The 21,218-nt window shown below is 46.3% G+C and overlaps 1 protein-coding gene across 1 annotated transcript in view; it reads left to right on the top strand.

Annotated features, from left to right (window-relative positions):
* CFAP100 (cilia and flagella associated protein 100) overlaps positions 1–20,994 on the top strand; it is a gene marked incomplete in the record, with an annotated part of 26,038 nt that extends 5,044 nt beyond the window's left edge. The window contains 12 exon segments of the mRNA XM_034777065.1: positions 1,411–1,603; positions 2,770–2,837; positions 3,581–3,744; positions 5,045–5,125; positions 7,989–8,170; positions 8,248–8,440; positions 10,278–10,347; positions 14,909–15,060; positions 16,074–16,209; positions 17,682–17,884; positions 19,326–19,419; positions 20,728–20,994. Coding sequence (XP_034632956.1) covers positions 1,411–1,603; positions 2,770–2,837; positions 3,581–3,744; positions 5,045–5,125; positions 7,989–8,170; positions 8,248–8,440; positions 10,278–10,347; positions 14,909–15,060; positions 16,074–16,209; positions 17,682–17,884; positions 19,326–19,419; positions 20,728–20,841 — 1,650 coding nt within the window.
* Positions 20,995–21,218: the final 224 nt, after the last annotated feature.

Here is a 21,218-nt window from a genome sequence, read left to right as displayed (position 1 = left end):
GTTCTTTTAGTGATTTCAGCTCTTAAGTGATTTCAGCTTGTAGTAGGGGAGCCCCAGTGCTGGTGCACCATTGGCCCAAAGTGAATTCAGTTCAGCAACTTCTAGTTAGACTCCTAATGGAAGCAAACTTAGCTCTGCTATTCAACAGTGGAGAGAGGGGATAGTGCAATTGGTGTTCCAGGCCCTCAAAAGGGGCACATACCTGTCCCCAACCTCACTCAATTCACTGGGTTTTGTAACCCATGCCCCTTGTCTAGCGAGTGCTACTTAGTTACTGGTGAGTCCCTCTGTCATACAACAGTTCCACTGGCCTTGATTCACAGAATCAGGGTAACAACACTTTATTCTTTCTGCTCCAATAACAGATAAACTGGGGATCCCACAGCAGCCAAAGTAACCACTTTCAGTTGTTGTTGTCCCAGGCTAGGCGAGTGGGGGTGCCTATGCAAACAAGATCAGCCCCTGAAGTTCTTTTCCACCTTTGCCATAATTCACCACCAGATGTCAGGGTAGAGCTTATCCTGACTCTGCTTACATAATGGTGGATTTACCATTCCTGTGGGAGGCTCCTGAAATTACTTATTTCTGTAGCACCTTTGGGTTTTACAGATCTCCTGTTTTACAGTTAATCAGACTCATCCCTTGACTTGGAGAGCCCATATACTAATGCTGGCTTGTGCTGGACCACAAGCTAAATGAATGCTGAGGTTGACAGATTAATTTAGGACTCCAGGCTTCTGTCCATAAGAGGAGAGGAATTGGAACCTCAAGAGCAGGACTAGTGAGGCCTGGAAGTTGGGGCAAGCCAGCTCTGTGGTTTGCTTCCTTCTTCCCCACAGCCCTGGAGGGGTTTCCTCAAGGCTCCAGATCCACGAATGGGGAAGGACACAGGGGAGCCCATGGTAGTACAATTCTTGTAGGGTCTGTGCTTTCAAGAGGCTGCAGGAGGCAGACAGCACTGTGAAGGCAAGAGTCCTTTGTGTGGATGTCCCTTACATTTGAGAGGTTCCCTGAGATCAGCCTCTTCTGCTGAGTAGGGGGACAAATGCCAGCCCTGTAATGGAAGAAGGAGACTCAGCAAGTCCCCACTCCCCCTCTCAGGAATAACCCACAAAGGGAAACACGAGGCACTCAATACATACATTTAAAATCTAGCAGGGGAGGAGATGTAGCAACAGTGTGCACATGGCTGGGTGTAAGCTTCAAGGAATGAGATGAATTGTTTGGGTGGCTCCAAGGCAGTATCACGAGGAGTAATAGGATGAAATTGAGCAAATTTAAATATCAGAAAAGCTTCCTAATGGGGAGATCAGTTAGATTGTGAAGTAATCTCTTGAGTCATTTGAAGACTGTACTGGACAAAGTATTTGACTAGGAAAACTTGTCTACATAACTGAAGTCTCCCCCTAGGAACGTGAGCGAAAGAAGACCCTGAAAGTCCATGAGAAGATGACCTATTCCACTATGATGAATGCCAAGCAGTCAGGGTTCAAGAAGGAGCTCCAGAAGGAGGAGGAAGCAGAGGACAGAGAACTGGCAGCAGAAGCACAGCGACTGAAAGCTCTCCAAGAAAGTATCTCTTGGAAGATAGCAGTTACCAAAGGTAGAGAACTTGCTAGACTTAACATCCCATCAGGCTCCATGAGGGACTGTAACAAAGAAGGGTTGAGAGTTGCAAGTATTCTTGTTCTCTTCAGAAGCAGCTCGTAGTTGAGTTCCTCTAGCATGCAGGCACCATAGTCGTCTATCATACTTTGCCAATATCCATGCATCCGGTCTCTACTATATGTACGTACCTAAGGGCTTATATGTGGCACACACAGAAATTTATTACAAAACAGTGAACCAAATTCTGCCTTATCTTACATCCTGTGCAAAAAGTTGTCATCAATGGTGTTGCATGGGGTGTGAGTCATGACAGAGCTTGGTCTGGGGCTCCCAAGGCTCTAGGTTATGCTGTGGGTCATGGAGATATTTCCATTCCACCATGATCCAGCAAGTTATATTTGTCTGCCTTTAAGGCAAAATCTTGATCCCATGAAAGTCAATAGGAGTTTTGTAATTAATGCGATGTGATTTAGATTTGGCCCTTATGGGGGCCTGACACTCCACTCTGTTATACCAGTTTCATGCAGGTGTAACTCCATTAAACTCAGTATAAAACTAGTGTCACAGATTGGAGAACCAGTCCAGGAACTCCACCTCAGTATCCTTAGTACTTCCTTGTTGCTAAAATACATGTACAAGTGTTTACCTCTGCAAGTAAAATTCTCCTTTCCTTTTGCGCGCTTTGCAATCCATTTTTTTTTTTTTTTTTGCTTTGACACTAACTGCAGTGATGGGCACAAACCTGAATAACAAAGACCGAAAACCACAAAGGTTCAGAGCTCTGCTCTTTAAAGCAATTAATTATCTAGTTCTCCCAGCTTCAGAAATTATCCTGATTCAACCCTGTGACTACATCCAAGTGCCAGAAGCCTCCTGAGTTTTTTCTCCTTGTCCTAATCAAGGACAAAGTTAATTCACTTTCTGTTACCATTTAACTTCCTGTTTTTTTCCCCCCTCCAGCAGACAAAGAGACCCAGCGTGAGCTGACTTGATTCTGTACCCGCTCATTTAGGCCTCAAGTGCAGATGCCCATGCCCATTCCAATGAGTTCTCCCTACTAACTGTGGTTTTGCATATACGCCTCCTTTTGTTTGGTCACTGTGTTTTGCCTTGACCACTTGTACCACCCCCAGCTTGCACGACTTTGTCTCATGCTTTCAGACCAGCAAGTGGAAAAAGAGACGCTCCATGAATACATAGACAAGAAGCGACAGATGTTTCTGCTGCAGGTATTTGGCTTTGGTTTACGAATGTGATTTATGTAAAAACTATTTTGAGCTCCTTCCTTGTGTGTTGTTTTATATGCAGCATGGCTAGTGGTTAGCGCAGAGAAGTGCTAATCAGGCCTCATTAGCTGAATGTGTTGGTATTGTGGTTAAGGTACTGGAGAGGGACTCAGGATATCTGGCTCTATCACAGATTTACTGTGTGATCTTACATAAATCGCTTAATCTACCTTTGCCTCAGTTCCTTATCTGTAAATGAGGATAATACTTCCCTCCTGCACAAGGCTGTTCTGAGGATAAATTCATTAATGATTGTGATGTGTTTGGACACTACGGTGATGATGACAGTGTAAGTGTGTGGACAGATTGGACCTGATTCACAAATTCAACTCCCAACTTATGCCAATATAACTCAGTTGAAATCAATGGTATTATCTAGTGGTTACAGCAGGGAAGGGGGTTATAGGACTCCTGGGTTCTATTTTTAGCTTCATCCCTGACTTGCTCTGTGACTCATTATGCATCTCCCTGTCTCAGCCCACCCATCAGCACATGGGGATCAAAGTGCTTTGAGATCCTCAGGGAGAAGGCACTGCTGCCGCGTGAAGCCATGTGTATGTTTGTGGCTGATGTAACAATGGTTGCAGCAGCCAGAAAAGAACCAGGCTAAACCAGAATTCTAAGGAAACCAAGCAGAGTGAGGAGGTAGCATGAGTCACCATGTTGCCCTTTTGGGTTGATTTCAGTACGCTGTGGCAATAAAGAGAGATGAAATTCAGAAGCTGGAAAGCTTAGCAGCAGAAGAGGAAGCAAAACTGGAAAAGGCTGAACAGTACCTGGAGAAGGACGCTGCCATGTTTGACGAGTTCCTGAAGGAGAACGATAAAAACTCTGCTCAGGCGCTGAAAACGTAACGCAAGTGGTGGGGGCAACACGTAGACTCTTTGGCATGGATGTCTGGACATGGGGGCTCCACGGCCATGGTCCCTGCCACACACACAGTGCTCCCAGGAGCATCACTGGGCGTTCTGCACGTGGCAAGGCGGCAGGTTTATGCCCATCTCTGGGCACATCTGTTTGGGTACCCATGCTAGAGGTTACACACAGACCCTCTGAATCTAGACTTCCCCTTGCAGAGCTCGAAAACTGATCAGCATGTAGGCTCACGGCCCAGTCAAGCGACACCATTGGCTCAAACCAAGTTTGAGTGCAAGGGTGGGATTCACCACCCCATGAAGGTTGTTTCCACTGCTGCCCTGCATGGGGGTGGACACCTGCAGTGGGGTTGATGGGAGATTCCTCAAACAGATGCTGACTGTGCCCCTTTCCAGCCAGTAGCACTTGCTGCTTTAGTCGATGGGGCGACCATCCTGCCCATTGATAAGGGTTGTAGTAGAGCAATGCCACTATAGTCTAATCCCCAGGCAAAGGTCCTGCCCTCAGGAACCTCGAAGGGAATTTGTAAGTAAAGCTGTGATTGTAGCACAGGCAAGCCTACCCATGATAGCTTTAATCTAGCTAGCACAAGTAACAATGGTAGTATAGATGTGGCAGCATGGGCCTTTAGCACTGGCTAGCAAGAAGAATACAAGCATGCCAGGATCCCTGGGTACGTGCTCTGGTTGCTTACCCATGCCTCCATGTTTCAAGAACTACTGTTATCCTCCGTTTTCTGAGTCCAGTATTGCAATATAATAATTGCTTACATGGATATACCATAGTGTCACTGGTAACTCGAAGCCTGGGTGGAACACTTGGTTCTAATCCCCTTGTTTCAGACATTAGGAAACAGTGGCTGAGTAGAATTTTTTTTTTTTTAAGTTTGAAATTACAATGGGAAATGGGGGAGGAGATGGGGTTTTCTACCATCTCTCTTCATAGCAAACTTGAACATTCCTTTTGACCTGAAATTCTTTAACCCCATTCACTTGCTCGCACCCACCCCGGCTCTGGTCTTGGCTCAAAGGTGACTTGGTTTGTTCATATTTCCAATGAGCTGGGTGAAATGAGTTTGATGTCAGTCCAGTAGACTGGGAGTATCACAAAAGACCCCATGTCACAACAGAGAGTCAGCAGAGTACATTTTCAGATATAATAAAGATTTCCGTCCGCTCCATCTCTTTCGTCTGTTCTATACACTTCTCCCCCACCCCACTACAACTGCGGTTCTATGCACATTTGCAATCTTATTTTTATGCATTCTTCCCTAGTGCTGAAAAAGAAACCAAAGCAAAGATTGAGAAAATAATCGAGATCCGGGAGCTTACTGGACAAATGATGAGCATTCAAAGGTAACGATCACCCAGCGAACACTGTCACTGAATAGCTTGAACAGACCTTATGGAGCTGCATCCTCAGGGCTGCCGCCTTTACAAGTTTGTGCTGTCCGTGTCATCTGAAGCCAAACTGTCATGAGACAGTAGCTGTGTAATGGAACAATTCAACTTCATGTTGCAATGTCGTCACATTGTAATGCAATCCGATAACATTGAGCCGATTGCGCCACCCTCCTCGTGCTAAAAATAAAAAAAACTTTAGGGGCCTTAAATGTTCTTGTGTGAGTGGCAGGTTACCCCATCCATGTGCTCAGTCAGGTTCTTCTGATAATCTCAGGGAGAATTATCAAAACTGGGCCAAATTCAGTCCTGGTGTAAGTGGGTGCAATCTGTACTGATGTACCAGTTTATGGCACTGTTGAATTTCACCGTCTGGCCTTGGAGTATGACACACCGACAGGAAAAGTTGAGCGTCTCCAATTACAGCACTAAAGCTTGGTGATCAAGTAACTAGCTTTTTTATTAAACTTCGATAGTGTCCTCTCATAACATGGACAGAGTTTTAGAGAAGACTTGGGATTGTCTGTGTGTGCATTGGCTTTACCTTAAAATGCTGAGACTGTGCTCACGGATGCTGGTTTAAATCTGGAGTAACTCTTTTGACTTCACTGGAGTGTCAAGATGTTTGCATGGCAGTTGCTCAATTATCATGATGCTATTTCAATAGCACTACTTCAGGTTTACCCCAGCATCGCTAAGAGCAGAACCTGGCCAAGTCAGGAATATAAAAGGGATTTCCCTATATTATATCTACCACAATCTGATATTTTGTTTTTTGCAGGTTCTTCTATGGAGGGCCTTATTTGACCATTCCCCAAGTTAGAATGTTGCTCAAAGCCCTATACAGCTCTAGATTGGAATTCCCAGGAGACTCTCGGAGTTTGTTTGTTTGTTTTTAAAAACAGGCCAAGTGTGAATGCACACCGCAAAATGTGCACAGTATCATGGCTAATGTGCATGCCCAATTACTTCAATTATGTATGCAAATTGGGTATTGTTAAACAAACGATCAGGCATTTGCGGAACTGGCCATTGACATGCCATTACACACAGACATGTAATTGTATATACAGTACACATTTTGTGTACATTCATATTCAGAAAACTTAGCCTTCATCTCCAAAGACAGAAGGAAAATCTGCTCTCCCACTTACCTTACTTGTTGCGTCTTGGAGTCGATGGATCTTATGTTCTTATGGATAGTAGATGAACGCCTTGCACTGTCTGTGAAACTAGATAGCTTTGGTATAATAGCTAGAGGAAGGTAGAGACAGAGTATGAGCAATGGCATTTGAAATGGATCTAAAACTTCCAAAAGATTGGGTCTGACCATATCTAGGTTTAGGTCTGTCCCCATCTCTAGTATTGACTCACTTAGATCTGAGGTTTCAAAGCTATTATTATGGTATTTTTCATGGAAGATACACTTCAGGGAACAAGCCTGACCTTGGCACAGGGAAGATGATCCAGTAAGTCTTCTCTATCTCTAACTTGGATGAAGCTATGGTTTTCCTCACTGAGGGAGAGATTAGGGAGTCCTCCAAACACCTAATTTCTCACTCCACTCATTACTCTCTCCATCCTCAGAGATCTTACGCCCAGCAAAGGATGACTGGATGCAGCTCATTAATACACTGCTCCATCTTTCAGCCATAAAGGTTCCCTTCCCCCAAACCTGCAAGACTAAGCTTGCTACCTTGGCACTCCCAGCCCAGCCACCCTGGCAACGCAGAATGTGAATTGGATCTTCCGATCTCTCATGCGGCAGCACTCTTACTGGGCCACTGAGCCAGTCCTGAGCTTGTTTATAACCCCCCTCCTGGGAGCCTGTAACAGGAACTCTTTCCTAACTGAAAGATGTTCTCCTCCTATGAGCCCTGTATTGTAGGGGCTGGCATTGATTCTCAGCTGACAGCTCTATATTGTGTCCCAGAATTTCGTCAGGGAGCCTTTACAGGTGCCTAATTTGAGTGGTGGCTTCAGAACTGATTCAGTGGAAGATGTGACACAGGCTGTCTCCCTAGCCATGTGCTGTGCCAGCCTAACTTTTTTTTTTTTTTTGGGCTATAGGATTTCAAATACTCTAATGGCTTGCAGGAATCACGAGTAAAGTGTGCTTCTGCTCTGTAAAAAAGGCACTGCGGGGTTCCATGCCTTGTCTCTGGTTTTTGAATGACATCTGCTCAACTTGCCAACAGCCAGCCCTGCAAACCAGGCTGGGTTCTCAGAGTCAACCTGGGTTCTTTCAATCTCATCCATCATCTCCACTACCACTAAAGATGCTACAGGCCAAATTAGGCCCTTGAGGACATCTGTTTATTACAGGTGCCTTCACTGGACTCTCACAGGAGCAGGGGTTAAAGTAGGGGTTAGATGGGACTGGGGGAGTGAAGACCCTCTCTTCTACTAAAAGCCAAGGAGAGCTCCCCTCTTCTCATTAGCTTCAAGAGGCAGGGCTTCTCCATAGCCCCCCCTTCTCCTTGGCTGGTGTGTTGAGAGTCCCCCCTCCTGTATCAATGTACTCTGACCCCTGTGCATGAGTGACCCATTCTGTTGAGGATGCACAAGAAGAAATATGTGGATGCTAGCTCACTCCCTCTTAGCTGTGCAGGTCTAACAGCAGTTAAAAACTTGTTGGCCTTGAGTCTGCAGCTCAGACTTTGAATGTACACAGGGAGTGGGTCTGTGGAGCGAGACAGTGCCATATTGACATAGTTGCTGTCAGAATAGAGCTGCATTTCAGGATAGAAGTTCTTCAGAATGGTGCTTTTAACTGTGCTATTAAATCTAGTGCAACCTGTTTGCTCCTCCGTCCTAGTGAGATATCCAGGTTTGAAGACACTTTGAAGGAGTACAAGAAGTACAAGAACTTCCTCTACCAGCTTTCTCCAAAAGAGTGGCAGGAAGAGTATGAAAAAAAGCAGATGAAGACCAAGGCGATGAAAATGTCCTCTGAAGTGAAAGAAGAAAAAATCTCCATTTCTCCCATCACGCCCAAGGGTAAGTTCTCCCAAGAAGTGTTTCTGGCCATTCCTTGCTGTGTGCAGCCTCCCCTTCTATGTTCCTCTTGTGTTCAGGCCAGGATCCAACACCCCGAACCAGACGTGGCAAGTTGCCTTATCTTGGCTATACAGGACGTCAGAGTGTTGATTTCTCTTCAGGAGGACTTGATCTGAAGTCCCCAAGCCAAATCATGCAGAGAAGGGAATCCCTCAGGACAGGCAAAAGCCCCTCAAAGCAAAACTTGAAATCCCAGCAGACAAGACGACAGTAAGTATGAGACACCTGGTGAAGGCGATGGATGTAAATATAGGAGAGCTGTCAATCAGATGACAGTAGCTACAGGTATGCGTGAGTATTATTTACCTTCTGTGGTTTTAGGAAAAGCATCCAGTTAATGTGTTTGGCTCTCTTATTAGAGCAAGTCAAAATGTCAGAGGGCCAGATTCTCAGTTGCTGTAAACTGGCATAGCCCCATTGATCTCAATAGATGTACACCAACGTACACCAGCTGAGCACTTGGCTAAAGTGTTTGTTTCCTCAGGCCGCCACCCAGTGGTATTCTAGGGCAAAAGGCATTTGTCCCACAACAAAAGAGGGCTCCACTGTATCTACTTGTCACGTGCATTATAATCATGACTAATTAAAGATGTAATCAATGTATGCTGGGAGGCAGGTAGAATAATGCTTCCTGTACCAGGTGTGGGTTCCCCATAACCACAGTGACCTAGAAGCAGAGAGGCAGGGAAGGGGAGAGGGGAGTATAGACAAGGCCAGCTTCACCATGCAGGCAAAGGTGTTTGCTACCTGTTTGTGCGGGGTCACTGGGTATTATTTGCCTGTCTGCCTAAGGGAAGAGAACCTCACTAATAGTAGTTTTCTGGTGAAATTGTTGTTTTGAGGGCAGCTCCCTTTTCCTCCAGTTGAAGTGTATTCTGGTCACCCAATTTTGGTACCCCTACAATGAGCAGCACTTACGTGAGTCCCCCTCCCCCTCTCTTCCCCCCCGCCCCGAAATCAAATGGGACGACTTGCCTGACTCAGTGCTATTCGGCACATAGTGGCTGCAGATGTGGGACTTTAGAATATTACCTTTAGCGACAGACCCGATCCCCAGAGTTGGGATCTGGATCCATTTGTAAAATTCCCCAAAGGCAGTGATCTGATGGGGAGTTTTGGAGCTCCCCGTTGTGGCATGAAGAGGACATGGAAGAGAGTGCATGGAGCAGCAGCAGCAAGGCTGATGAGTAGAATCTGCTGCTGGCATGAGTCCAATGTCTCTCACCCTGTTGCTCTTCATCATGCACTTGGGGCTGATTCCTCGCTGGAGCAGTGAAATAAACTGCTGCACTGTTCATTAATGACCCGGGAGTCCTGCTTAGGAATATGTTTCTCTGCCATGCCTTCAACTTGCCCACTTTCTCTCCTGTGCGCAGGGTATAGGGGACAGGGATGTACACTCTGCAGATGGCTCCAGCTGTGTGGAAACCGCTCTGCCTAGGAGCACTGCTGCAACCAGCTTGTATGGAGCACACATGCAGAACCACTCCATACTATGCATTCTGCTGTTCCACAGGCCACTGGATCAAGCCCTTGATTCAACCCATTATAGAGAGCAGGGCTCAGCTGCCAAATTCACATCCACAGCTGGGTCCCAGACCCCCCTAAAGGTTGGGGGTGTTCAGAATCAGTGGTTTTGGTTCAGGACTGTCATTGCAATACCAGTGGGAATGGCTCTGCAACTGCTGAACGGAACCCAGAAAGGCTGAGAATGGCAGTCCTTTGGGTCAGGGACCATCTTTTTGTTCTGTTTGTACAGTAGCTAGCGTAATGGGGCCTGGTCCATATCTTGGGTTCCTAGCGATACCATAAAACAAATAACAGCCTAGAAGGAACCCAGGCCTGCAAATGTTAATATTTAAAATCAGATAGGTAACATGTACAAGAAATGTAATTTGCCAGCTATTTACTGGTACAACCAGAGGTGGTTTGCAGTTATTAACTTAGCAAGTGCACTAGGAATCTGGCTACTAGCTAACAAGATCTCCTTTAACATGGCTTAAGCAATCATTTCTGTAAGTGCCTGTCACTGGAAATACCTTTTCAGGAGCATTGCCGCCCTAGCAATGGAGGAGAAGGCGAGTACAACCTTCTCTGACAATGAGGACGAGGATGAGGTCAGTAGCCTTGCGTTGAACTACTCAGATATTATACCTGTCTTCTCATTCCATCTGTGGCTTGTTTTGCTGATTTCCCATACCTTCCAACCATTAGTTGATGAATTGTGGAGTTCCTGTATCTAATTATTACAACACTGCATGCTTATTTTCTTTTAGGATATCTTAGTGATGAGTGTAATAGAAATATCTGAACCAAGGGAATAATTGATTTCCTTTGCCTTTAGCAGACCCAGGATCAACTCAGTTTGCCACCAGTCATACTATGTGTTTAAGATTTTTGTTATTATAAAGTGATTTTTTTTAGTCCAAAATTGAAGTTTTGTAAAGAGATATTTTTAACAACTGTAAATAGAGGTGGTGGTTGTTCCCCTAAAATTTCAACATCTGCTCCCCATGCCACTTACAATGCAGCAAACCCAAAGAAAAACAGCATGGAGGCTAGCTCATGGGAGACAACAATGAAACTGACCAATGACAGAACAGAGTAAAATGCAGAAAAGTAAATTCGCAGCATAAATGGTGAATATTAGATTTTTTAAAATCTCATCTTTTCATAATCCCCATCATTAAAAACAGGCAAGGATTAAAAAACAGAAGCCTGCTCTTGACAGATGTCCATTTAAAGCCAACATTTTCAAAGTTGAAATAGCTGCAGTTACATGTGGGACTTGACAATTGCACAAATGACTGTTCAGCCATCTAAATGGCCATTTGTGCCTGCAGCTGTAGTAACTGCCCCACCACAGCAGGTGTGCAATTGCACACTTGTATCTGTGTATGTAAGCCTCCACTTTTTAAAAAAAAATCTGTCCCATCACCCATTCATTCTAACTTAGAACACAGCGTCTGCGTGCAATTTAAGTACTAAAAATGTTGACGGTTGCTGAACGAAGAGGTACTTTCAAACTTCTGTTTTGATGCCAAATATGATATTTGCTGCCCAGACTTGTTGCAAGCAGTACGTCTGTACAGAGAAGCACATCGCTACATTTGCTTAAAGGATGTTACACCGCAGTAGGGTTGCACAGAGCAAGGTTTGTTAGTGGCTGCAGCTACCCTTTACTTACCTTTTTGCTGACAACGTGCTCAGCTTCATCCTAAAATGGATCTAAAATTCAACTACTTCTGTTCAGGTTCTCACACTGCCCTCCTCACCACACTGATGTGACTGGCATTTGTCATGTGCGATTCTCTCTCTCCCCGCACCCCCCCCCCCCCACACACACATCTCTCTCCAAGGAGAAAATCATGTGAGGTTTTCTTTTCATTTGAGGGTGGCAAGCTGCCCAGGGTATATGGTCCCAGGAGGTGTTAGGAGCCAAGAGCAGAGGGAGGGCCTGGGCTCTCTCAGCCATCTGTTCCAACTTCAGCTATCGCTGGAACCCTGCATTGTTGATATGCTCACTGTTGCTCAGCTTCAGTCATGACCTCTCATCGTCTAGGACAGTGTTTCCCAAACTAGGGCCGCCGCTTGTTTAGGGAAAGCCCCTGGCGGGCCGGGCTGGTTTGTTTACCTGCCATGTCTGCAGGTTCGGCCAATCGCAGCACCCACTGGCCACAGTTCGCCGCTCCAGGCCAATGAGAGCTGCTGGAAGTGGCGCAGGCCAAGGGACGTACTGGCCGCTGCTTCCAGCAGCTCCCTGACAGCGAACCGTGGCCACTGGGAGCTGTGATCGGCCGAACCTGCAGACGCGGCAGGTAAACAAACCGGCCCGGCCCGCCAGGGGCTTTCCCTAAACAAGCGGCGTCCCAAGTTTGGGAGACACTGGTCTAGGATCAATTATGGCTGGTTTCAAGCAGCTTATTGGTAGCGGCTGTCTTTAATCTTTTACTTTCTTAACCTTCATCCATGCGGATGTTAGGAGCAATAATTAGAGGGCAAAGGGCCGTAAAGGACCTTCCAATCCCTCACTGCAGGGAAGTGAAGACAGGGAATGTTGAGCAAGGAATATAATGGGTTCTTACTGGGACATAGTGGCTTCTTACCTGGTCCAATGTCAAACTATGCGTGCCTCAGATTCACCTCAGCTTGGTACCTCATTTCCCCATCTCTTCAGGCACTTGGGTGCTTTGACATTTTGGTGATTTAAGTAGGTGGATCTTCCAGTCAAAGCAAAAAGTCCTTCCTTTCTGGGGTAAACAAAGACCAGACAAAATGAAGAGACCCAGAATCTTTCACCCAGTCTCCATACTGGGTCACAGCCTTCCCTAGTGCTCTGCACACATTTTACCTTATTTGCGGCCCTCTCTGGGCCACAGCTTCCTTCCTCTGTTTGCAGCAGTTTCCACATCACCTCCAGCTGGCACAATGGGGGAGCCCAGACCCTTCCACTAGTCTGGGTTCCATCCCTGGGACTTTATACCAGCATCTGCCCTCAACCCTGCTTCACTCTTCCTAGGTCCTCTCCCTCTGCCAAACTGCTGCTCTTCCCAGGCCTCTCCAACCCACTGCCTTGGTCCTCTGTGAAGGACCCCAGCTCAGGTCTTGCCTCAGCTTGGTCCCTCTCCTACTGAGAGGTTGTATACACACATTTGTATCGGTTTAGTTACTCCTTGCATGGACACTTACTCTGGTTTCAGAGTGGCTTATTTCAACATAAACCTGTTCCCAATTGACTGACTACACTAAATCACAGTAAGAGTGTCCACAGAACCTGTAGCACTGGTTTAATAAAACTTGTTTAAAAAAAAAAAAAAAAAATCACACCTCCTGTTAAACTAGGGTTACCATACGTCTGGATTTTCCCGGACATGTCCGGCTTTTTGGTTCTCAAATCCCCGTCCGGGAGGAAATTCCAAAAAGCTGGGCATGTTCGCGAAAATAGAGAGGGGTCGTGGGGCTTGGATCCGGGCTGGAGTCGCTGGGGCCGGCGGTGCTCGGCCGGCGCCACTCTGCCAGGGCCGGGCCAGAGCCGCTCGGCTGGAACCGGGGCCCGAGCCAAGCCGAGCTGGAGCCACTGGGACTGGGGGTGCTTGGCTGGCGCTGCTCACCTAGGGCCGGGGCTGGGGCCGGGCCGGAGCCACTTAGTCGGAACTGGGGCCAGTGCCCCAGGGCCCGAGCCGAGCCAGGCCGGAGACGCCGGGGCCAGAGCTGCTCGGCCGCCGGGGGCCGGAATGGGCTGCGCCTCCTCGTGTGCCCCATCTCCAGCTTACCTGCTGCCTGCCTGTTTCAGGCTTCCCGCGAACTTTTGATTCACGGGAAGCAGGGGAGGGGGAGGAGCAGGGGCCAGAGCGTTCCGGGGAGGGGGCGGAGTCGGGGCAGGAACTTTAGGGAAGGGGCGGAGTTGGGGTGGGGCCGGGGCTGGGGCCCCGTGGAGTGTCCTCTTTTTGTTTTTTTAAAATATGGTAATCCTAGTTAAACCAGTGCAACAATGGATGGAGACAAGCCCAGGCTGAAGGCTGCTTCATTTATAGCAGGTCCTATTTTCTGCCTCCACTCACACAACCCCTCCCACTCATGTGATCCAGCTGGGGAACTACAACTCCTGGACCTTAAAAGGGGATGAGCCCTGGAACTGGGCAGGCTGAGCCAGGTCCTGCCCTTAAAGGAACAGGCTGCTCTGTTACAGAGAGAAGAGCCATGAGGGGATTTCAAATATCAGGATCAAACTGCATATAGATGCTAGGAGACCCAGTCTTGTCATGGGCACTCCCTCCTTGTAACACCACTCTGTGGTGCCCACAGCCCCCTTAATTCCTGATGAACCAGGGCCTGTCTGGGGCTATGAAGGAGACATGTAAACTCCTAGGGTGAGGGGGTGAATAGAGAGTGAGCCATGTAGAAAGGCAGTAAGAAATCTTGCTGGCTGACCCATGGCATTGATGGCTTGGGAAGGGGGGTGTCTGTAAGCTGCCTGGCTGTTCACACAATTCTAGAGCAATGTAGCTATCAGGCATTAGGAAGTACAACCCAACCCGCGCAATACGAACAAAACAGCAAGGAGCCAGGTCCACAAATGCATGCCTTTATCAGCCCAACACTGCTGCTAAAGCAATCCTCCTACGCAGAGACAACTTCGCACTCCCCCATTCCTCAAATCCCATCTTTGGCACTGTGTCCCTTACAGCTTCAAATTCAACCCCCTCCTCGGATTAACCCTGCTCCTGCTGATATATCTCCACCTGTGCTCTTCCCAATCCTTAATTCCTCCTTCCATCATCTGGTCTCAGTCCCAGCTTTGTGCCTTCCTTCTATTATGCTGAACCTTATTGCTGGAACACTTCCCTTATGCACTTCCAACCAGACCATTCTCCTTCAAGGCTCTCTGTAAAAATCCAACACGGCGAGGGACTCTTTCTTCCGTCTTCCCACCATGAATAATCTGCACACCCTCTCTCCCGAGCAACAGACCCACGTCTTGCTTTTGTTCATTTAGAATGCAAGTTCTTTAGGACAGATGACACATCTTGATCTCTGTGTGTAACAAGCTATGTAATAACTATATATTAACATTATGAAGTGTAGACCAAACTTCAGCACTCATATAATAATAAACTGGTAAATCAGAATCACCAAGCGAGATGGATACACACCCCTATTCTGTATTTCCCATCCCAGGAGCCGGAGTTATATTTTACTGATCCCCAGCAATTGCTGCAAATTTTTACTGAGCTGGAAGAACAGAACCTGTCCCTAATCCAGAATTCCCAGGAGACCGAGGAAACCTTGGATGAGCTCCAGCATACTCTCACCACTACGCGAAGTAAAATGTAAGTGGCTGAAAGCGGCTGCATACATTCTAGCATTAGAATGCCTGGGGTCTCCCCTGCCACAGATCATAGCATTAAGGACCATGGTAAAGTGATAGATCAGCCATGCAGTACACAATGGAAGAGGAGTCTCTCCTACAGTTTGTTAATCAGATGAACTGCATTCACCACATTGCCTTCTAACCCCGGGATTGGAGGGGGGTGTTACTGGGGCATTGGTCTGTGTGCTGCCATAGCGGAGGTCTGAGTTGGTTGTTTGGTCCCCAATTCACAGGGGGCTAGGGAATTGGTGTGCTAGGCTCCTGAAAGGAAAGGTGAGGAAGTGAGCCTTGTTTCACTCCTGATCATTCGCTATGTGTTGCTACTATTTAAAAGCACAAAAGGTTCTATACAGCACTGCATAGAGGACTTCCACCCAGGAATAAACTACAGCATCTGGGATAATTCCAACGAGAATCCTCTCTAGTGGAAGTCAACAGGCAAACAAAGTGTAAAGTCTTTAAATTGCAGGATGCCACACAGATATTTTATTCCTCCACACGTGTCTGTCTTGTATATTTAGATTGTAAGCTTTTCAGGGCAGGGCCTCTCTACTATGTGTTTATTCGGTGCCAAGTGCAAAAGGGTGCCTCTCTCAGCTGGTCCTTAGACATTACTGCAATAAACATGACTAATACATCTAAACCATCGGATTATAATATTAGCCTCTTGTTTTTTAAGTAGGAATCTTTCTATTTTGACATACTGAAACTTTTCACCATTTAATTAACTCCCACCCCCAATGCACAGAAAATACTATTCCAGAGACCTGGAGTCCGCTCTAGCTCTTGGAAAGAGAATTTCAGCTGAATACATTTACTAGCCGGTCTCCTTACAGAGGAAAGTGATGTCACAAAGTTCAGGCTCCACCTGATGGTTGGAGGAGTTATAGCCACGGTTTGCAAAAATGCTGGAAGAAAGCTGTGTCTAAGAAAGATCCTTTTCAGAAATGCCGCCCTTTTCTCCTGGATTAGGGACCGTGAGATAAAGCAGCTGAAGCAGCTTGCAGCCACACTCAAAGCCTCCATAATCAAAGAAGAGGAGACAGCCGCAGACCTGGAATTGAAGGCACGAGTCTTTTCCTTCGGAGAGTACAAAGCAGATGTGCAGGTATGTGCATAGAGCAAGACCCTAAGCAAGTAAGAGACTGGCAGGGAGATGTCTAGGAGTAGCCTGTCCTGCTTCTTCCCATGACAACTCTAGTCTGTGACCAGAAGACTTCAGAGGTGAATATGACGGGATCTCTGGGGTGCAGCCTGGGACTGTGGGACTGCTGTGCCCTCTTAACTCTCCAGCCGGGGCTGTCTCTCACAATGCCTTGCTAGCGACCAGCAGCAAACCCCTCCAAGCGCTGTTATCACTCAGCGCAACCGCATGTGGAGCCCCACAGCCAGCTAGATGGCATGAATGCTCCCAGAGCCACTCATGAATCACACAGAGAAAGGCACCAGCCAAATCCTCCCAGCCTTGCACCTCAGGAATACACCATCTTGCATTTCTCAAGACAAGCACTGCAAGTTTATTAATTGGTTCACCACTTTATCAATGGAAAGGGGATATACACCAGCCTTTGTAAACCTGAGCAAGCCCACTTATCGAACACTTCAGGCAAACTCGCTGAAAAAGAAACAGTAAACAAATGTATTGACTACAAAAGATAGATTTTAAGTGATAAGCAAAAAGTCAGTTACCAAAATAAAATAAGCACGCAGTCTATACTCTCAATGCTATTAGACTGGGCAATATCTAGATTAAGCAGTTTTTCTCACCCCACTGGTTACTGCAGTCCTTAATATACAGGTTTGTCCCTTAAACCTGGGCCAGTCTCCTCTGCTGGAGTCTTCAGTGTGTCCTTGTTGGTTGCAGCATAGATGGGGACAGGAGAAAGGCCCAGCATGTGGCCACTGCGTTCTTTTTTATACCCTCAGTCCCATGTGCTTGGAAGATACAAGTCCAGGCATGGCTGTGGGCATTGCTGAGTCCCCAGGCAAGGTTGAACAGTTACCCTGGTGTGGCCTCATGCAGGTGAGTCATTGAATTGTAGCTCCCTTGCTGGACAATGGCTGTTGAGGAGTTTTTTGACACCCACCCGGGCATTGGTTACCACCCTTGTCATTGGCTCTGGAGAGACAGTATCCGGACGATTCCCAAACCCACAGCATATTTTAGTGACAACCATACAACACAATCTCCTAACTTCATATGCCTTAATTATATATATTTAGATAGAACAGAGGCTTTCAGCAGATCATAACCTTTCCCCCAATACCTCACATGGCATGCTTTATGTGCAAGATCACAATTATATATAAATGAGGAATATGGAGGTTACAGGGTGCTCCAAGGTATAGAATGTCACAGTGAAGTTTTAGCACCCTCTTCCTTTCCCTATACAAAACCCTACATGTAATGGAGCTAGATGCTGAAAGTATCAAAACGTGAGATGAGACACAGTTCTATGGAGGGAATTGAAATGTTAATTTCAACTTTTTGACTGGGTTTAAGCAGATTACGCTGGGCAGGTCCTCAGGAGCTGTGACAGTTTACCGCAGCTGAGGACTGCCCCCTTGCCTTGTCTCCAGGACAAAATGTTGGTGAGCCTGAACAAAAAGGTGACTGAGGTCTATCGACGTTGCATTGGAGAAAATGAGGCCAACCTGGGAACCCTGCAGCTGCTAACAGTCATAGAACACCAACTCGACGACTTATTGGAGTGTCTGGAGAGAGTCCCTCAAACAAAGATAGAACAGGCAGAGAAAGCCAAAGAAAAAGAACGGAGGATGAGGTAAGAGGAAGTTCTGCTCTGGCTGTGGTGCGACCCGTTTCGGGGAAATCACGCCAGCATTTCAATTTTTAACGTTTCTCAAACTCCAAAAGATAAAAACAGATGCCAATGGAACTGCTTACGTATGTCAGTGAATCAGGAAGAAATGGCAGGTATATTAAAAAGCCCATATTATCAATACCTAATTAGTACCCATAATTCGAATAAGAAACTGATCAGGCAGAAAAAAAAACTCCTTGCTGTAATTAAATCTATGTTTTCATATTGATCATTCCTGCTCAGATAGTATGCTAAAAGATAGCAGGGCATGTGTGGAAACCCTACCTTGTTCTCCAGTACAGTATTTGGGAAATTTGACAACATGGGCATGTTTTAAATTAAAATTTTTGCCTCTGCAAAGCCCCAAAATGCTAACCCACATTAGTAGAAAATACCATACTCATCCCACTGCATCTGTGCTCTAAGATTAGATGTACTTTCATTGAGGACTTGAGAAGCTGAATACAGATGATTGTTTACATCCCAAGAAGTAAGCCAGCGTTCAGACTGTGTGATCACTGTCTGCGTCAGATCTGCAGGAAGAAACTTGAAGTGGCAGAAAGAGTTCAGTAACAAAAACATATGAACTTTTTTTTTTTCTTATCTCCTTCCTCAGAATTCAAAAAAGGTCATTATGCCACTTCGAGAGTGCTATTTAGAATAAAAGCGCACACAAAAGCCCACACACCACTGCAGAAAAGGAAAATGCCAGGAAATGAAGTTCCCCTAAATGAAAGGGTTTAAAATTAGAGCAGTATTTTGAGAACACACTGGCTTCTCAGTTGTAGTGGCTATACAAGAGAGGAAGCCCTCTGCACTTAATCAGCCAGGACAGTTTGTCATTGCAGATTATTTTTGTATTACCACTTACCCTCCATGCTTTTCATGCATAGAGCACAGTGGATCAGATTCGCCATTGCCCGGCCATTTTGTGTAGTTATTTACACCAGGGCAAAACGGGCATAAACCCCTCATCAGATACCATTTTATACTCACTTTGCACTGGTACGAGGACACAAGGTGCCAGGTAAGTATCGTTACCCCACAAATGCCATTAGCCCCATTTTACAGAACGTAAGTAACTTGCTGAAGGTGACGCGCACAGAAAGTCAGTGACAGATCCAGAAATAGAAGTACAATCTCCTCTGTTCAGTTCACTGCTGCTATGTCTCCATTGAGAAGTGAAATAGGTTTTTTTGGAGTAAGGGGGTGGGGGGATGTTGAGGGAGAACTCAATTGCACTTTAGAATTCCCTTGAGAACTAAATGGAGCGGGCGCTGTATCACAAAACATTCACCTCTTGTGGATTTATCTTTTATTAAAAATCGGGGTAAAAAAAAAAAGTATCCTGCTTGGCAGAGTCCATCATTTTAACTCCTATTTTGCTCAATTGTTCTGAAAGGATGAGGGACGAAAAAGTAAGACAACAGAGGCAGTTGCAGGAGGAGAGGGTGCAACGGGCACTGGCAAGAGCACAAGCGGAAATAAAGAAAAAGGTAACCTGAGCAATTCCTGGTAATACTTGGCACTTATGCTTCACCGTTTAATGGAAAATCTCAGTGCACTTTGACATTAAGGATCTGGAGTGAGATCCTCGCCCCCTGGTGAAGCCCTTCACAATGGATAAGTGGGCCAGAGTAGTGTAAAGGGACCTTAGTATCCCTGTATCCATCTGGGAGCCCCAGTACAAGAACTACAAGACAGCCACAGGCTCCCTTCTGAGGACCTCTCAGAAGCACTGGAAGGGATGTGGTTGCACTGCTGCAGTATGCAACACTGGATTCTGGGCAGCCCTGGGAGGCTGCCATATCTTAAGTAGGCCCCCAGGACTTAGTTACACCTGGAGCAGCCCAGGATCGGGGGACACCAATTTGGCCTAAAGCCACCTTAGCCCCACTTATCCTCCTGGGCTGAGTTCTGTACTGCACTATAGAAGCATAGGACAGAATCTTACCCCCACTCTTCATAAGCAATAAGCAGCCAGCTTCCACTGGCCTCGGTTTGAATTACGTCTGCTTGCTACCGGTGAAGAATCTAGCCATAAACTTCTCAATGCAGCTGCACACCAAGCAAGTGATTGTATCCATGTTACAGATGAGTAAAACGTTACAGAGTGCCAATGTGACTTGCCTAAGGTCAAACAGGAAATCAGTGGCAGAGTGGGGAATAACACACAGGCAGTCTGAGTGCAAGTCACTTGCTCCAACCAATGGAAATGTCTCACTACCTATTTCTTTTTCCATTTGAAGTATGGCATCACCATGATGGGATAGCTATTTCAGTTGGACTAGATATTTTGAATATGGAGGCTGCAGTGCAGTGCCTTTGTACAAACCTAGCCACTAGATAATCAGCAATAGCATATACACAGACAGCCCTGAGCCAACCAGGAGCTGTCTTATTGAAAGAATTGGGACACCCACTCTAGTTTTTCCAGAGGGGTTTATGGGAGCTTCTATCTACAAACTTAACACTAGAGGGACAAGTAAAAGAGGGGTAGCCATGTTAGTCTGAATCTGTAAAAAGCGACAGAGGGTCCTGTGGCACCTTTAAGACTAACAGAAGTATTGGAGCATAAGCTTTCGTGGGTCAATGCCCACTTCATCAGACGCAAGTGGGCATTCACCCACGAAAGCTTATGCTCCAATACTTCTGTTAGTCTTAAAGGTGCCACTAGAGGGACAGTAACATCTCCTAAAAAGTAACATAAGCTTGCCATATAAACATTGCTAGTGACCAGCATTTGCACCCAACCTATTCTTCTGTCACCACCCTTGCTGTGCCTGCATTTTGTTTCGTTGCAGACTGGCAGAAAGCTGATGTTCCGCTCTGAGCCCGTGCCTATCAAAGAGAAAGAAGATGAGGGTCAAGGACTGATTGATCAAGAGAAGGAAGAAGCTCTCTATTACTTTACTTAAGACCCCAAATAAGGCTGCAAATTAAGGACAGCACCAATGAGATGCAAAGCCATTGTACCAACCTGACCAGGGAATGTTTTGGTTTGGGGTTCTTAGAATTGTGTACAATTTTTGCAATGAATTAAACAAAAATCTCCCGTTTTCTCTTGCTAACCCTTGCCCCCCAGGAGAGTGGTTCGTTTCACTGGAGCCTGTGGTGTGAGTCAACAGCTATTTTGGCATTGCTTTAAATGACTGTTTACCTAGAAAAATAAACTGAACTCTCTCCCCCATTTTGCCTCTAGGCCAGTTGTCAACAACAGGGTTCTTCATAGAATTGAAGTCAGTAGTAAGATCCCTGGAATCAAAGGCCTGGTCCCCACTTCGGACTAAGGTAC

This window comes from Trachemys scripta, chromosome 7 (assembly GCF_013100865.1).
Source record: "Trachemys scripta elegans isolate TJP31775 chromosome 7, CAS_Tse_1.0, whole genome shotgun sequence".
Classification (NCBI taxonomy): domain Eukaryota; kingdom Metazoa; phylum Chordata; order Testudines; family Emydidae; genus Trachemys; species Trachemys scripta.
The sequence above is the reverse complement of the archived record's forward strand: the minus strand, read 5'-3'. Positions and strand labels throughout refer to the sequence as shown.